This window comes from Vanacampus margaritifer, chromosome 4, assembly GCF_051991255.1.
Source record: "Vanacampus margaritifer isolate UIUO_Vmar chromosome 4, RoL_Vmar_1.0, whole genome shotgun sequence".
In the NCBI taxonomy this organism is placed as follows: Eukaryota; Metazoa; Chordata; class Actinopteri; order Syngnathiformes; family Syngnathidae; genus Vanacampus; species Vanacampus margaritifer.
The window spans coordinates 21,380,020-21,394,388 of NC_135435.1; the positions used below are offsets into that span (position 1 = coordinate 21,380,020).

Here is a 14,369-nt window from a genome sequence, read left to right on the forward strand (position 1 = left end):
GTATGATTTCCCAGAGCTCTAGCCATCAAATAATGCATTGAGTATGATGCTAACGGAAACAAATGGTGAAACAAAAATGCTGATTATAGGTCAGCAAGCATCACCTGGTGCCACGTATGAACTCCCCATGTATCACAAGATGCAGTAGTTTGTAAGGTTTTGGAGTGCCCTGACACATGAACAAATTTGAGGGTTGCTAAATCTGCATTGTTTTAATTTGTACTTGCAAGACTTAATTAGCAGGTTATTGTGATAAGCTCACTGGGTGTGACACAAAGGGAAGCAAACGATCAAACATATGCATTAGGGTTACGTTTTTGCCTCTCATCAGTAGTACAGTATTTCTATGTAAAAAGCAATAAATAGTGTGGGTCATAAATATGAACCCTAATCTTCAGATTGAAGTTTTTGGGGTCACTGGGTTGTTCTCACAAAGCCTGTGGATGCATGTGTGAAGGATTCAGAGTGTTGCCCCATCATTGATTTACTTTGGCTCAAAGTTTTGAAATGGACACGACAAAAGACGTGCTGCTATCAGAACAAGTAGCATGTTAGCTGCTGGACTTTGTTTCATTGCTGTTAGCGTAACCGTGGAGCCCGGCTAGTATGATTGATAGTATGAATTTATAGCGTGCGCTTTCTCCAATCCATCATGGCTCTGCACATCGAACAGTGTCTGTAAGCATGTCGTCTGCATTTATTGCCTCCTGACCAGACAGATTGATTCAACTGAAGACTGGTTTACTCTGTTTATGAATAAATATATATTCTTGACATGTGTCAACTACTGTACTGTAATCGCCATCTTAAATCATGCAAGAGCAAACTTGCATATCAAGCAGCGAGGAAGAGCTACAGATTATAAAAGACATTTAAGACAATCAGGCCTGACAAAAGTAATTTCTCGAGAAGACGTTTATGTAATCATACATGAGGCCTAATTGTGAAGTGACTCCTGAAGATTTGTAACAAAATGAAGAAAAAAGGGAAATTTTAGCCAATCAGAGGCCTAAAATAAATGTTTTTCTAACTATAAATGTGCTAAAATGACTCCTGAAACATTCATCAATAATGTAGAATCTACAGTATTGATGAATGTTTCAAGAGTCTCTCGCCATATAGATGAAAACGTGCATTGATTAATAAGGTAGAATCAACAAGTCCTCCAACAAGTCTCATCGTATAATCATGTGTGTGGCATACTGGCCTGCTCAGATTACATTTAGAAAGTCTTCATTAGATGTTATTCATGGAAAAGGCAACAAAACTTTTTAAATCCTAAAAACAGCTCCAAACGTTTTAAGTAACCACATACAGTATGTGAGCACTGATGTGAAATTACTCGGAATGTTGATAGACCCACGATACAAATAATCACAATAACAATAATGTGATGCATAAAGACTCTCGTGCAAATTAAAACTGAGCAGTATCTTTGAAAATTTTGAACCAGCTCATGATTGCGCAGATGCAGTTGTGCCCAGGAAACATGATGACACTGCCCTCTTGAGGCTGTCACGGGAAAATGAATGCCAATGACAACTGTTAATTGTTATAAATTCATTAGAAAAACTTAAACCATGTACATACAAGCCCATCACAAAAATAAACATCGGTTTGCACTTTTACAAAATTCAGACAGACACAAAAAGAACACAAAACAGTACTAGCTTTAGAGTTCTGCTGAACGTAACATTTTTTTAAAACTCTTACTTATCTTTGAACTATTGCCACCATTGTCATTGCTGAAACCCCAAAGGCAACCTGGAGTGGCAGGAGTGTCAATCGGAGAAGAGGTGCAGGCGTCCGGACGAGTTACCGCCCAGGATGGCGTTTCGAGTGGGGTGGAAGGCCGTGACGGACAGCACCGTGCTGAGGTTCAACGCGTCTTTGAACGTGTGCAGGAGGCGACCGCTCTCATGGAACACTTGCACCCTGCGAGGCCTTGACAAGCTGCCGACCAAAAGGCAGTCCTCCTGCTTGGGGTCCCACACTGCTGACAGTTTGGACAGCCAGCGGCCCGTCCTCATGTCATGGCTGCGAATGGAAAGGAGAAAAAGTTTCCACCACTTCAGTTTGACAATGTTACAAAAAGGGATCGAAGCTAGAAAAGCACCACAATGCATAGTTCCAGACATATTTAGATGTTCTCCATGCATTCCAATCAAGGTTATTTTAGTTGACAAAAATTAAGGAAATAACTAAAATTCAAAAAAACTAAAACTACATTTTACATTTACAAAACTAACAAAAATTGCTGAAAATGTCCATAGTTTTCATCTTTGGTAATTAATACAATACATGAGACTTTAGGGTTGATTTTAAATGTGATTTAAGTATATTTATTTCGATATTAACTGGAATAAAGACATTTGAAAGTGTGCTAGCAGCAGCCAATAGAAAAGCAGCTTCAGATGACGTCGCTTCTAGGCGACAATTTTACGTGTTTGACTTTTGGCTCCAATGGCTTAATTTAGCTGAAACGCAAACGCTAGGTAAGAAGTGCGTTACTTTTTCATTTTAACATGGTATTTGTTAAGCCTTGCAAACAAGTATTACACTTTTTTTTATTTTTTTTAACTAATACTAAAACTAACTAAAACTAAAACTGACAGAGCCGCCCTGAAAACTGATAAAAACTAACTAAATTAAAAAACTAACTCAAAACTAAATAAAAATTAACTATAATGAAAATTTCCTAAACTATAATAACCGATTCCAATAGACAAATGGATAAAAGAAATGTTATGGCCTCTTTGCACGACACTGCATCTATAACACATCTCAACTCACAAGCTTTTCCACTGGCAGTGCTAGTATCTGGTCCGCCAACATTTTAATATGAGGATACATGCAAGAAAGTAAAAAATATAAACACATATGCTTATCTTACCATGTGCCTAAGAGGTGTACTTTGACACTGCAGTGTTAATTCTCCATTCTTATTTTCTTGTCTTCAGAGTCCTCTTAGATAAAAAATTGTAGAACAGCCGGGTCCTCGGTTTAAGTCCGAGTTCTATTCCAGCGGCGGTGATGCAACCCGAATACAAAACTAAGTCGACTCGAAACGACCAGCAGTCTTTCACTACCGCATTTGCGCCAGTTTAAATCATAATTTCAGTAAAGATTTGAATGGAAAAACACTTCCAGGCCATAAACATAAATCTAAGAAATGAGTAACAGTACGGATGGGCATTACAGAGTAATGGTTGTTTAACCCTGTTCTGTAAAAGGTACCTGATGGATGTCAGCAGGGGGGCTTCGGCCATCATGTTGGACGTGTCATAAACTCTGTTCACCCATAAAAAATAAAAAAGGCGTGAGAAAAGTTGTCCACACTTAAAAGCAGGAAGAAAGAATGTGCTGACCTTATAAAGTTGTCCATACAAGAAGTGACCACTCGGTTGCCTGTGCATGGAGAGAAGTAGCAACTGGATATGCTTAACGAGTGACCCTGGAGCTGGCAGACCGCTTGGCTTCTTGTCTTCTTCAAATGCCGCACGTCATAAATACTCACCACTCTGAGGATCAATAACTTGATTAGTGCACTCAAAGCCAATGACAAACATAAACAAAGTATTTTGTCGACCATCCACACCTGCTCTCGGACACGGCAAAGTATTGTTGTTGTAGAGGGTGAACGCTGACACAGCGCAAAACCTTGGGGTCCAGCGAGTGGAGGGACTCGTGTGAAGTTCTGCTCAGCCGCAAGAATGTTTATTTATGAATGAGCACACACAGCGCACACAGCAGAATACGGCAGAGAACGATACACTACCCTGGGGTACGCCGGTCAACGACGGCGACATTTCCATACCAGTCCCCGACCACTAGTGTCGAACAGTCATGTGACAGGAAGTCAAAGGTTTTCAGGCCATCTTCAATGTCGTATACCTACAGCGCACGCAAACGTTTGATAAATGCTGACATTTTACTTGGAGAGGATTCTTTTCAGAGGTTATTGCAGTTCAGCAGGACTATAACACAACTCACGTCATCAAAGGCACCCTTCTCCACATCCATGCAGCGCAAAGACCCATCATAGCTGAGACTCAGCAGCTGAGCGGGGTGCGCCTTGGAGAAGGCCAAGCAGCCCACGGGGCGAGTGTGGGGCTCGAAAAGGAGAACACCGTCGTCGCCCCAGTTACCGCCCTGAGGGAGGAAACACAGAGGATAAGAAAAGCACACTTTGGTCAAAAACACACACAAACAATCACATTACCGACACAATGAAATACAGGTTGCCCATAAAGTCTCTTTACCATTTCAAAAATTTATTAAAAATGCAATTGATTAGATATTTTATTTAGATTTGTTCTATTGTATTCAGCGTTTATTAAAGTTTTTTTTTTACCTCTTTTAATACACTTCTACATGGGCACCATTAGTTGCACGAAGCACATCAAGACGGTACTCGATTTCTTGCCATGTTTGCTTTAGCATAGCCTCATCAATTGTAGCAATGGCATCAGTAATCCTTTGCTTAAGGTCAGTAATGATAAACACTGTGTTTTTTTAAATACTGAATACAATAAAACACATCTGAATAAAATATCTAGTCAATTGCATTTTTAATAATGTTTTTAAATGGTAAAGAGACTTTATGGACACTCTGTATTATAAAGAAAACCCACCACACTCCAGAGGGCCACGTTCCCGTACTTGTCACCGGCGGCCATTAGCAGGCGAGTGGTAGCAGGGTGGAAGGCTGCTGAGAAAATGCGCGATTTCACAACTTTGACCACCTGCTCGTCACTTGTCCTCATCTTCGACAGCGAAGAGCAGTACCTTCAACAAAGAAATCACTTCTCAGCATTTGTGTGGCCATTTTGGAATCACAAGAGCAAAACAAAAAAAAAAAGGAGAAAAGTTAAGCGTACTCTTTCAAAACGAGTTTCACTCCTTTTTCATTTGAAGAGACCTGAAAAGATAAAAATAAATTCACCGACTGTTCTTTATTTCAAATTAATTCGTAATGTGTTGTTCCGATACTGCTTTCGTGGCCCTGATACCGATTCCTAGATTTGTTTTTTCAACATGGGAAAGCTGTCCCGCCATTGTTGCAGAGCATTCAAGGGCCAATAGGATATCTTGGCTCGGCATGCAGTGAACACGTCACACATCAGTGACTGTCGTGCACGAGCAAGGCACAAGATGCTGCATCCAAAGTCCTATATTAGCGTCGGAAATAAAAGTACCGGCATGCTACTTGTTAGTACTTGCCGATGCAAGTTTTTACCTTCAGACCCATAGATGGTCCCAGTGGACATGACATATTTGCGGGTCTAAACCAATACAATGCATAATTTGGATGATGTCAACACTTCTGGTTCATGATTGGCTCTTAACTAACCAATCACAATCGCAAGTTAATTTGCATGATGTTCATGTTAAAAATGTTGCATATACGCTCGGTAAGTTTACAACACATTACAGCCATATTATCCTGGCCACTATAACAACTAAAAACATGAGATCACCTCCCCCAAAAATGTCCATGTTGTTCTTATGTCGAAAAATTGTCAAAATCAGCAAAAAAAAAAAAAAAAAAAAGAACGGAATTTTGCCCAGCAGAAAAATTGCGGGTCTGAAAGGTCTACTTGCGGTATCAAGGCCTCTCCCGATACCTGTATCGGAACAACACTATTCGTAAACAACTTTTTGGATCGAATACAATGTAGTATATATAGCTAAGTGAGATGAAGACGTCTTACATGTTTTTTAATTTACATGTATGGACTGTTTATGACAAAGCTAACTGTTATCTTCATGCTTGAATGTCTTTCCATAAAATTACACTTAATTCCCATGGAAAGTTTGCAATCTGGAAACTTTCCAGTAATTTACTGAAAATTTTCCACATCTTTGCAACTTATATTTTGAGTCTTTACCTCTGAGTAGAGTTGGAGAAATTCAGGTGGTAGCTGGCTTCCTTCGTCCATGTTGACAGGTTCCATTGGAAGCGGCCCTGCAGGCTTCTTGGGCTGGAAAAGGATTATACCTGATAAACAGAAGTACATACAGCACGAGAGACAATTTCTGCGGCACTACCTGTCTTAGGACATCTGTTTCTCTTGGTTCTAGGGGAAGAGTGAAGAACTCTGCTTGTTTGTTTTGGAGACGAAGGGACTTTCGAGGTGGGAGGACTTCTTTTACTATTGCCAGTGACCTGCCACCACAGAAGATCATTGCAGAGTCAACATATGCTCAAAATGTGTTGGTTTGAAACTGAATCAAGGAGCAAATCCTTAAGGGAAGCTATAACACGCAGAGAACAGCTGAGTCAGCAGTCGCACCTTGTCAGACCCTTCCCCGATGCCTGTCGTTTTGCTGACGATGGCTTTAAGTCCTTGCAGGGAAAAAGATGAAGGATGAAGACAGGACATGTTACGGAAATGTACTTTTTAAATTCTTGTAGACAATTAAAAGTGCTGAGTCACACATCACGCAGGATGGCTAACCAGCCAATCGTACACTGTCATTTACTGACACCCATGTCACTCACCAGGGCATGCCTCGCCTTTTACCGCCAAACACACAATGAATCACAGACCACAGTACAACTTGATGATGGTGACCCCAAGTGGACAAAAAAAAGTGGGGAAAATATTGTGAAATATTGCGCAATCAATTTTTATTCAATTACTCAATTAACGGATACTCGATTCTTAAAAAAAAAAAAAAAAAAAAACTTAGCTGCAGCCCTATTTGAGAATCTTTCATTTAAGAATAGAGATAAACAGGTGGCAGTCTTTTCATTGATGTGCAGACAGGTCACTTCTGTGTTACAATAGGAACAAAATGTAAACCTGACACAGAAAAGTTTCTACTTTCCATATACTGTAAAGAAGAAGAAACTGCTTTTCTGGGTTTTGTTCCCATCATAACAGTTTTTCTTTTTTTTCTTCCTTTTCTTCTGAGAGAGAAATAACAGTTTTTCTTGCCGATAATAAATTTTGGGCAGTTCAAAATTTCTTGAACATGTTATGAACATCTGGTGAACGTCTGTGTCCGTTTGCAACCTTGAACGAGCCCTGACGAAAAATCAACATTCGCTACCCTCACAAACACTCGCAAGCCTTCGCCGCTCAGTGACACGGGTTTTTCGAGCATTTGGTGTTGTTTTTCAATTGACTTTTCTGCAAAAATCCAGATGATTGTGAGATATGTCATGTGCTGAGCTACCTGAAAAAGATTGATAGAAGAGAGGAAAGCTTGATTCTGCCTGATGTTCTCCAGACGCTCCAGTTCATACGCTGAGAGTCCTGCACCCTGTGACAAACAAATGACATTGATATTGTGGAAAAGTTTTATACACTTTGAATCCGTTTGCACTATTACTTACATTTGTGACCTCTGTGTCACTATTTTCCGTAGTTGAAGAGGCCTCCTTTTCTTTATGCTGTTTGTTTTCTATGTTGTGCTCCTAAACATGTTGAGGGGGAAAAAAATGTAAGAATGTCACTTTAGATGATGACTGGCCAGCATGCTACATTTACTTAAAGTCAGTCCACAGAAATTAACATAGAAATGGTGTTGATTCACAAAAGAAAATGGGAAACCTGACAAGAGCTCAATACAAGTACATTTTTAAGGCATGCTTCCTACTTCTCATCTATTCTATTGATAGGGACAGAGTAGCTTCATCTTTTAGAGAGCCTAAGGAGCAGTGAGCACAGATTCAAATCCAGTACTAGACTGTGAGGCGGACATAACCAATAACCACTACCCCAAGATGCAGCCCTCCACAATACAATGAGATCCAATACAGTACAAGACTTGTGCTAAAAACTCAAGCCTGGTTGTAGCAGGTCATGTTAATGGAGTCTCACCTTTCTTCTGCGTCGTGGAGTAGCAGGAGGAAGAGGAGGAGGAAGAGGAGGAGAGTATCGAAGGCGCTTGCGTGCCAGGGCGGTTCGAGATGATCTCCTGACTCCTTCCATCTGGACTGGCGTCTCTAACTGCCAGGTTAACAACAACAGCATCACTTAAAAACAGCTTTTACTCATGTTAACGCCGAAGTAGTACCGAACAGTATCTAATAAACAATAGGTTTAATAATAATTAAAGGACCCACAAAACCTTCATACATCACTCATCAAATTGACATTTAAATAAAAAATTGTTTTTAGATTGTTCTCTAGAGTGTGGGAGGTTTTCATCTTCTTTCTATAGTCTTTTGTGAGTTATAAGTACAATATTTAGTTATGTGTGAAACAACAAGAGTTTATTTATTTTGTTTACTTTAAATTATATCAGTCTGTATTTCTGAATATGAAATTTGTGTGGTAGACATAAAAGTTTTACGTTTTACTAAAGAACCAATTGTTCTTTGGCGTATACTGTACATTCATCATAAGTCAAAGCTGTCGACAAGCAGAAAAGAAACACTCGAAACAGAAGCAGCCGTTAAAACTAACCGCCAAACAACCGTTACCTTGTCGACAGCGTCGCGCTTGAAACGTCCCGTCTCCATTAAAGTGTTTGTTGGAACTTCAAAAAACAAACGGATAAATTTTCAGCAGAACACTGGCCGCTCCAAGTACCTCAGCTGGAAGTCTAGTTTTGTAATTGTTGAAGCGCCTTAGAGTTGGCGCCTTTACGTTGTGTAACGAGCTCGCCGTGCAGTGTTGTGAAACGGAATTCCGGCAGCCCATTGGTCAATTTAATGATGTTGTCATAAATAAAGGACGGCGCTTTTGCTGTCGATAGCCAATGGACGGTCTAGAAATTGAGCATCACTTCCGCATGTCGCTTTAGCGAACGCGTGTGTTCTGTCGTCAGATGACAGTGAAAGAAAGAAATGAATTTTATATTGTTGTAAAATATTGCAATACAGTCTTGAAAAATTATGTAAATAAACTAATTTATATTGATTCCTAAATATCATCACATTGTAAACAACTTCTGAAAATAAGTATTATTTAATATGCCCGATATATAAATTCTGCTTATGTTTCTTCAAGGCAAGATTTCATTGCAAAATAACTTACACATTATTTATCTTGTAAACAAATATATGTACATGTACAAATTATTAAAATAAAAATAATAAAATAGTCATCAAAAGAAAAATCTAAATGTTTAACACATTCCAAAAGTTGTAATACATTCCACTTTTGTTTTGTGAGGGTTCTGATCAGTCTACCTATTTTTTTCAGCTTTAATTTATTAACATTTTTATTAAGGCTCAGTAATTTCTAGCCCTTAGACATTACAGTACAGTAGTACCAATGCAGGGTTAATAGGTTATGTATGGGCATGGCTGCTAACGAGTGAACAAACTTTAGTCAAATCTATACTGACCTCATGTAATTCAAAAAACAAAACATTTTGATCCAGGGAAATTCAGTTATTAATATTTATAAATCAATCTATGTTAGTATATTTTTGTCACATTTGAGGGATTTGTCATAGTGTTATGCAGACATAAGATGGACACCAGTGCAGGAAAGCAGGCAACTAAAGCAAGAGTTCAGTGGTCTCTCAAAAATATGTATTTATTTGCAAAAAACAGAAAACAACAGTACAGGGTAGTGGGTGCGATAAGAATGGTGGGGGGTGAGTGTAGGATACCAACAAGAAAAAAAAGCAAATAATGAATGTCGCACGTGGCGTTTTTAGAGTGTAAATATATAAACTGACATGGGGGGGTGGGGACCCGACCTCCACAGGCATATCAGACCGTTTTGTTATTTAAAGCTACTCGCTTGAAAGCTTTGCACTAACTCAATACAAGCTGGCTTCACAATGTTAAAAGGAAGATTTGCTATGTCCAGTCTTGTCATGTGTAATGGACCAATGGAAAAGTGTTTTGTGTACTTTCTGGGAAAAATGAAAAAAAAAAAAAAACTAGCACTGCAATAGAATACATCCATGACAACAATAATGCAGAAAGGCACATTACATGGTGATTTGAGAGCAACATATTTTGCATTACAGATGTAGACTCCCATACACATGAGTTTGTCATGGTAGCAGGCTTGTTAGACAACAAAACCAGAGTGTTTCATGCTGTTTTATGTTCATAATCCATTTTTCACCAATGCATATCCAAGACCTTGTGACTCTTTTCTCGCTTTTGCAACATGATCCATATTTAATTATTTCTTTGCCATGTTTATGAACAGAAAGTCCTGCATGTTATTTTTCAGACCAAAGGAAGTGGGTAGGAAGCACAAGCTGCCAGTCCACACATGTTCTTTCCTCGCTCGATAAGAAAATATCTGAGGGATGAAAAATAAAACAATGGCAATATGCAGACCTGTGGCAAAAAACAACAAAAAACAAAGAATGGGGCTGAACTATATTCTTACCCATCCGTTCCCCAGGAGACACCCCATGAGTTCTTCACGATCCAATATGGCATCGCAACGTCGTCAACTCCATAGCCCACAGCCAACACGGCGTGATTGACCGAATCGGCCGTGTTCCTACACAGAGTGCTTCAAAGACAGTAACCACTTCAATATAACTTCATGCAGGGGTGCAATAATGAAATACATGCATTAGTATTATACATTTTTGCTAAGTTAGCCGTGTGAAATGAGGAGCCCGTATAGCAGTACTCTAGCAAATGAGGCATGAAAACATGACATGCTCATGTGACAAGACTGTGAAATGCAAATTGCTCATACATTTCTACATGAATCTACATTGAAAAGAAAATTCTGCAATAATAATAAAGTAAAAATGTCAGTAACACTATGTTTTTATTGGTAAAAGTGAGAGTGCCTTTGTAATTCTAATCCCTTTCCATAATTTATAGTGCTTTTATATGCCACCACACTCGATTATATATAAAAAAAAAAAAAAAAACATTCAATATGTGATTCAAGAGTTACAGTTATTTTATGAAAGTTATATGGCTCAAAAACATAAAGAAAAATGTATAGATGTGAATGTAACCATAATTAATAAAAATACATGAATGCAAATCCTTAGTGATAATCGGGACCAAAAAGCCTACTGACCAAAACAACCACAATAATAAACATATTGATAAATTGATATCCCTCTCAATCAAAACTCAGCATTATTATCTTTGTAAAAGCCGAATTGTCCCTCATTTTTCCTCACTTTTATTACATTTGCATAGGCTATCAATATTTACAAAAACAAACTACAACCACAATAACACATACAGAAAACATAGACTTTCCCAGTATTTGGATTGCTACAGATTGTGTCAGGGCGCCTGAATGTGGCGTCTCACCTGGTGTAAACACCATCTTTATAATGCATGAAGTCGTCCATCACCTCAAAGCCAAAAGTCACAGGGTTGAGCCGGGCCACGGCGTCCTCCATATCCTGCTCGTCATACTGCAGACAGACATACAGTACAGTCAGTGGTGCTTTATGAGTTTTATTTGTCCCGTCACCAAGACCCTGACTAAATTTATTCAAATATAAAATACTGGTAATTAAAAAAATAATAATAATTAAAATGGCAAAAAACTGTCTGTAATATAGAAAATAGTGCTGTATTTTGTAAAATAAACAAACAAATAAATAAAATAAAATACAAAGAAATGTAAAACTGTCAAACATATTAAAATAGAACCTAAAGAAATGGGTTTTTTTTTAAACATACTCTATATGTCCTGTAGTATTTGTGTGCCTTTAAGGGGCGTGGCCTAGTGAGTGATGCAAGGCGATGGCGTCAGTTAGCCTGCGATCAAATTTCTGGGCTTAAGTCGGCAACCTGCAGCAGCTCCTTCTCAACTCAACTTTATTCATACTTGTTTGTTAGTCGAAGCTTGTTTGAAAACTCACACTCGTAATGTTGACGACATCGCGGACGAAAACTGCAGCGAGCGCCGGGTGGAAGTTGCAGGTGTCATCCTGAGGTATAACGACACAAAGGTTAATAATTGAAAATCATAAAAAAAAAAATGATGATCGTACATAGCCTTTATAGGGATAGTCTTCCTCTGTCATGAGACCCTTGTTGTACTTAATGTACTCAAACGCCTGGCTGGGAAGCCCACTGAAACAAATGGAGTGTCAAAAATGTCATCCGCACACTTGGATGACGATCATGACAATTCATTTTTAGTAAAAGATAAATAAAATAATAATAATAATAACTACCCCATGCATCCTTGATTGTTGAAGCCCCGTGCACAGTCAATCAGCTGCTGCTCCGACTGAAACAAGAACACAGTTGTTACTCATCTCCATATTACAGAGCTTTGTCAGCTTTCACGGCAACGTCACATAGAATTGGTCAGTAGATGTATCTGGGAGAAACCTGAATTTTAAGCCATTGTCCATGGCAGACCGAAGCTGCAGAAACAAGAAATTGAGATGAAGTCTTTGAATGTTAGATTAGCTCCCTTAAATCAAATTTTGTCCGTAGTTAAAATGACAATGGTGTGTATTGATACTTTTCCTGGCCATTTGCACTCGGCTTCTTTCCATACGGCAATGTTTCGTTTTGTTTTTTTTTCTCCTGTAGTTGGCCTAGAATCTTAAAATGTCATATTTGATAATAATAATAGATAATAATAAAAATCTTGGCAATGGCTCCATAGGCATGAATAGTTCTTTTTATTATTATTATAATTATTTTTATTATTTTAATTAAGGCCCCGAGCAGCAACCGCTGTGAGATCCCCATTGTTTTTGTAGGATTTATTTATTTATTTATTTTAAAGAAAGGCACAGAAAGCAAAATTGACCACTAATGCAGACCGGTACAAAACAAGTCCTACCAGCAGTAGGAAAATTAATATTAATTAATAATAGTTCAAATTAGTTAATAGCTAATATAACAATGAAAAGATGAATATGAGGATAGAAATAAAAGCAACAATAATAGCATGTTAAAAAGTGACAAATAATGTAGAAAAACAGGTGAAGAATTTCTCATGAAAAGGTTTTACCAGTGATATCAGCTTTCCAGTGGCAATGGCGTTCACTGACTCCAAACATCCTGTCGCAGAGAACGTCCAACAGCTTCCACAGTGACCCTCATCAAAGAACAAAATTACGTTTATATAAAAAGATTATCATCCAATGAGAAAAGATAATTGTTGTTGTTTTAGAAATAAATATTTAAGAGTTCATATGCATCCGCGAGTCATATTGGAATTATGGACAAAAAGTTCAACCCTGGTCTCATCAGACCACAGCACATTATCACGAAGATATTTGGGAGATTTTTTTTTTTTTAGAACTAAAATTCCAATTGAAGCTATATCTAAAGTTACATTATTGTCGGTATCATGTTTGAAGATGTATTTTTTTATTGTTTTTTTCTGAAGCTGCTGCATCTTGACATTCACATCTGTGCTGTAGTAGGCTACCTGGTTCTTTACTGGTGTTACAAAATTGCCTTTAGCCCTCCAATCAACAGATTTAGGAAAAGGTCCACTCCCGCTGACATGATTCCCTTTAGTGGCCGAGCAGTTCTGCAACACACCACAATCTCATGTTATTTAACTTCAAATCTTTGTGAGACTGAAGTGGAGCATACCTGCAGCTCCTGCAGGAGGAAGAATTTCTTGAATTCTTCAAATGTCATGTCTGAGAACTGGTTCAGGCCCACTACAATGATAAAAAAAAAACTTTTTTGGGAATGTGGTGTAATTTTACCCAATCTTCCAGTTTTAATGAACAGTACTTGTGAAGGAATGAGTCTTAGCATTGTGGCGATCAACTATCTTCTTGTTCTCTGTGAAGATGTGGAGGCGATGGAAGTACTCCTCTGTGTCATACACTTTGTTATGCTGCGCGATTTAAAAAGGATACAGAATAGCTATAAAGAACAATTCATGAGGCAAAGTGTCAATTCTGTACATGGTGTATTATTTACAGTATTGTGCAAAAGGTTACCACTACTGCAGTTTTTTTTTTTTTTTAAATAAACATACGCGGTACACAAAATGGATGGATGGATATTAGATAAATAACAAAACCGGCACCATTAATGTGCATGTGGCATTGTACTAGTTACAGTAATAATCCAGTGGTAGATTTTGACTTTTGCACAGTACTGTATGCATGATACGTACATGTGACATCCACTGTTTGAACTGATACTCCTCTGATGGAACAATAAAGGAATATGTTAGTTAATTGTAATGAGTAAATACTGCATGCACTAACTGTCCTGTAAAGGTTTTTAAAATAAATAGAAAATTGAAAAAATAATAATAAAGAATTAAATTTGACAACTTACCTTCCAGTAATGTTAGTGGCTGTAAATAAGCAAACGTAAACATGGTGGTGATAAACAAGGTTACCAGCGTGAGCGCCATGATCTCCCTCACAGACTCCTCGAAGCTTTGCCAGCATCACATGACCACGGCGTCTTTTCTTTTTTCCACCCTTGAACAAACCCTCCCTTTGACCTCCCCCCCCTC

General features: G+C 38.3%; 2 protein-coding genes across 2 annotated transcripts; both read right to left on the reverse strand.

Moving 5' to 3' along the window:
- Nucleotides 1-1,545: 1,545 nt before the first annotated feature.
- Nucleotides 1,546-8,624, reverse strand: wdr76 (WD repeat domain 76). Its single transcript, XM_077562843.1, has 15 exons — nucleotides 8,438-8,624; nucleotides 7,833-7,961; nucleotides 7,346-7,426; nucleotides 7,186-7,272; nucleotides 6,297-6,349; nucleotides 6,052-6,169; nucleotides 5,892-5,984; nucleotides 4,881-4,921; nucleotides 4,635-4,788; nucleotides 3,994-4,152; nucleotides 3,779-3,894; nucleotides 3,599-3,697; nucleotides 3,369-3,521; nucleotides 3,238-3,291; nucleotides 1,546-2,037 (listed from the first exon to the last, which is right to left on the reverse strand). The coding sequence occupies exons 1-15, from the start codon at nucleotides 8,474-8,476 to the stop codon at nucleotides 1,782-1,784; spliced, it is 1,632 nt and encodes a 543-aa protein (XP_077418969.1). The 5' UTR covers nucleotides 8,477-8,624; the 3' UTR covers nucleotides 1,546-1,781.
- A 926-nt stretch (nucleotides 8,625-9,550) lies between these two features.
- ctsh (cathepsin H) lies at nucleotides 9,551-14,357 on the reverse strand. Its single transcript, XM_077563994.1, has 12 exons — nucleotides 14,186-14,357; nucleotides 14,019-14,050; nucleotides 13,628-13,733; nucleotides 13,481-13,551; nucleotides 13,311-13,415; nucleotides 12,888-12,974; nucleotides 12,094-12,149; nucleotides 11,908-11,989; nucleotides 11,776-11,844; nucleotides 11,216-11,322; nucleotides 10,317-10,445; nucleotides 9,551-10,226 (listed from the first exon to the last, which is right to left on the reverse strand). Exons 1-12 carry the CDS (start codon nucleotides 14,262-14,264, stop codon nucleotides 10,151-10,153), a joined length of 999 nt encoding a protein of 332 aa, XP_077420120.1. The 5' UTR covers nucleotides 14,265-14,357; the 3' UTR covers nucleotides 9,551-10,150.
- Between the last annotated feature and the right edge of the window lie 12 nt (nucleotides 14,358-14,369).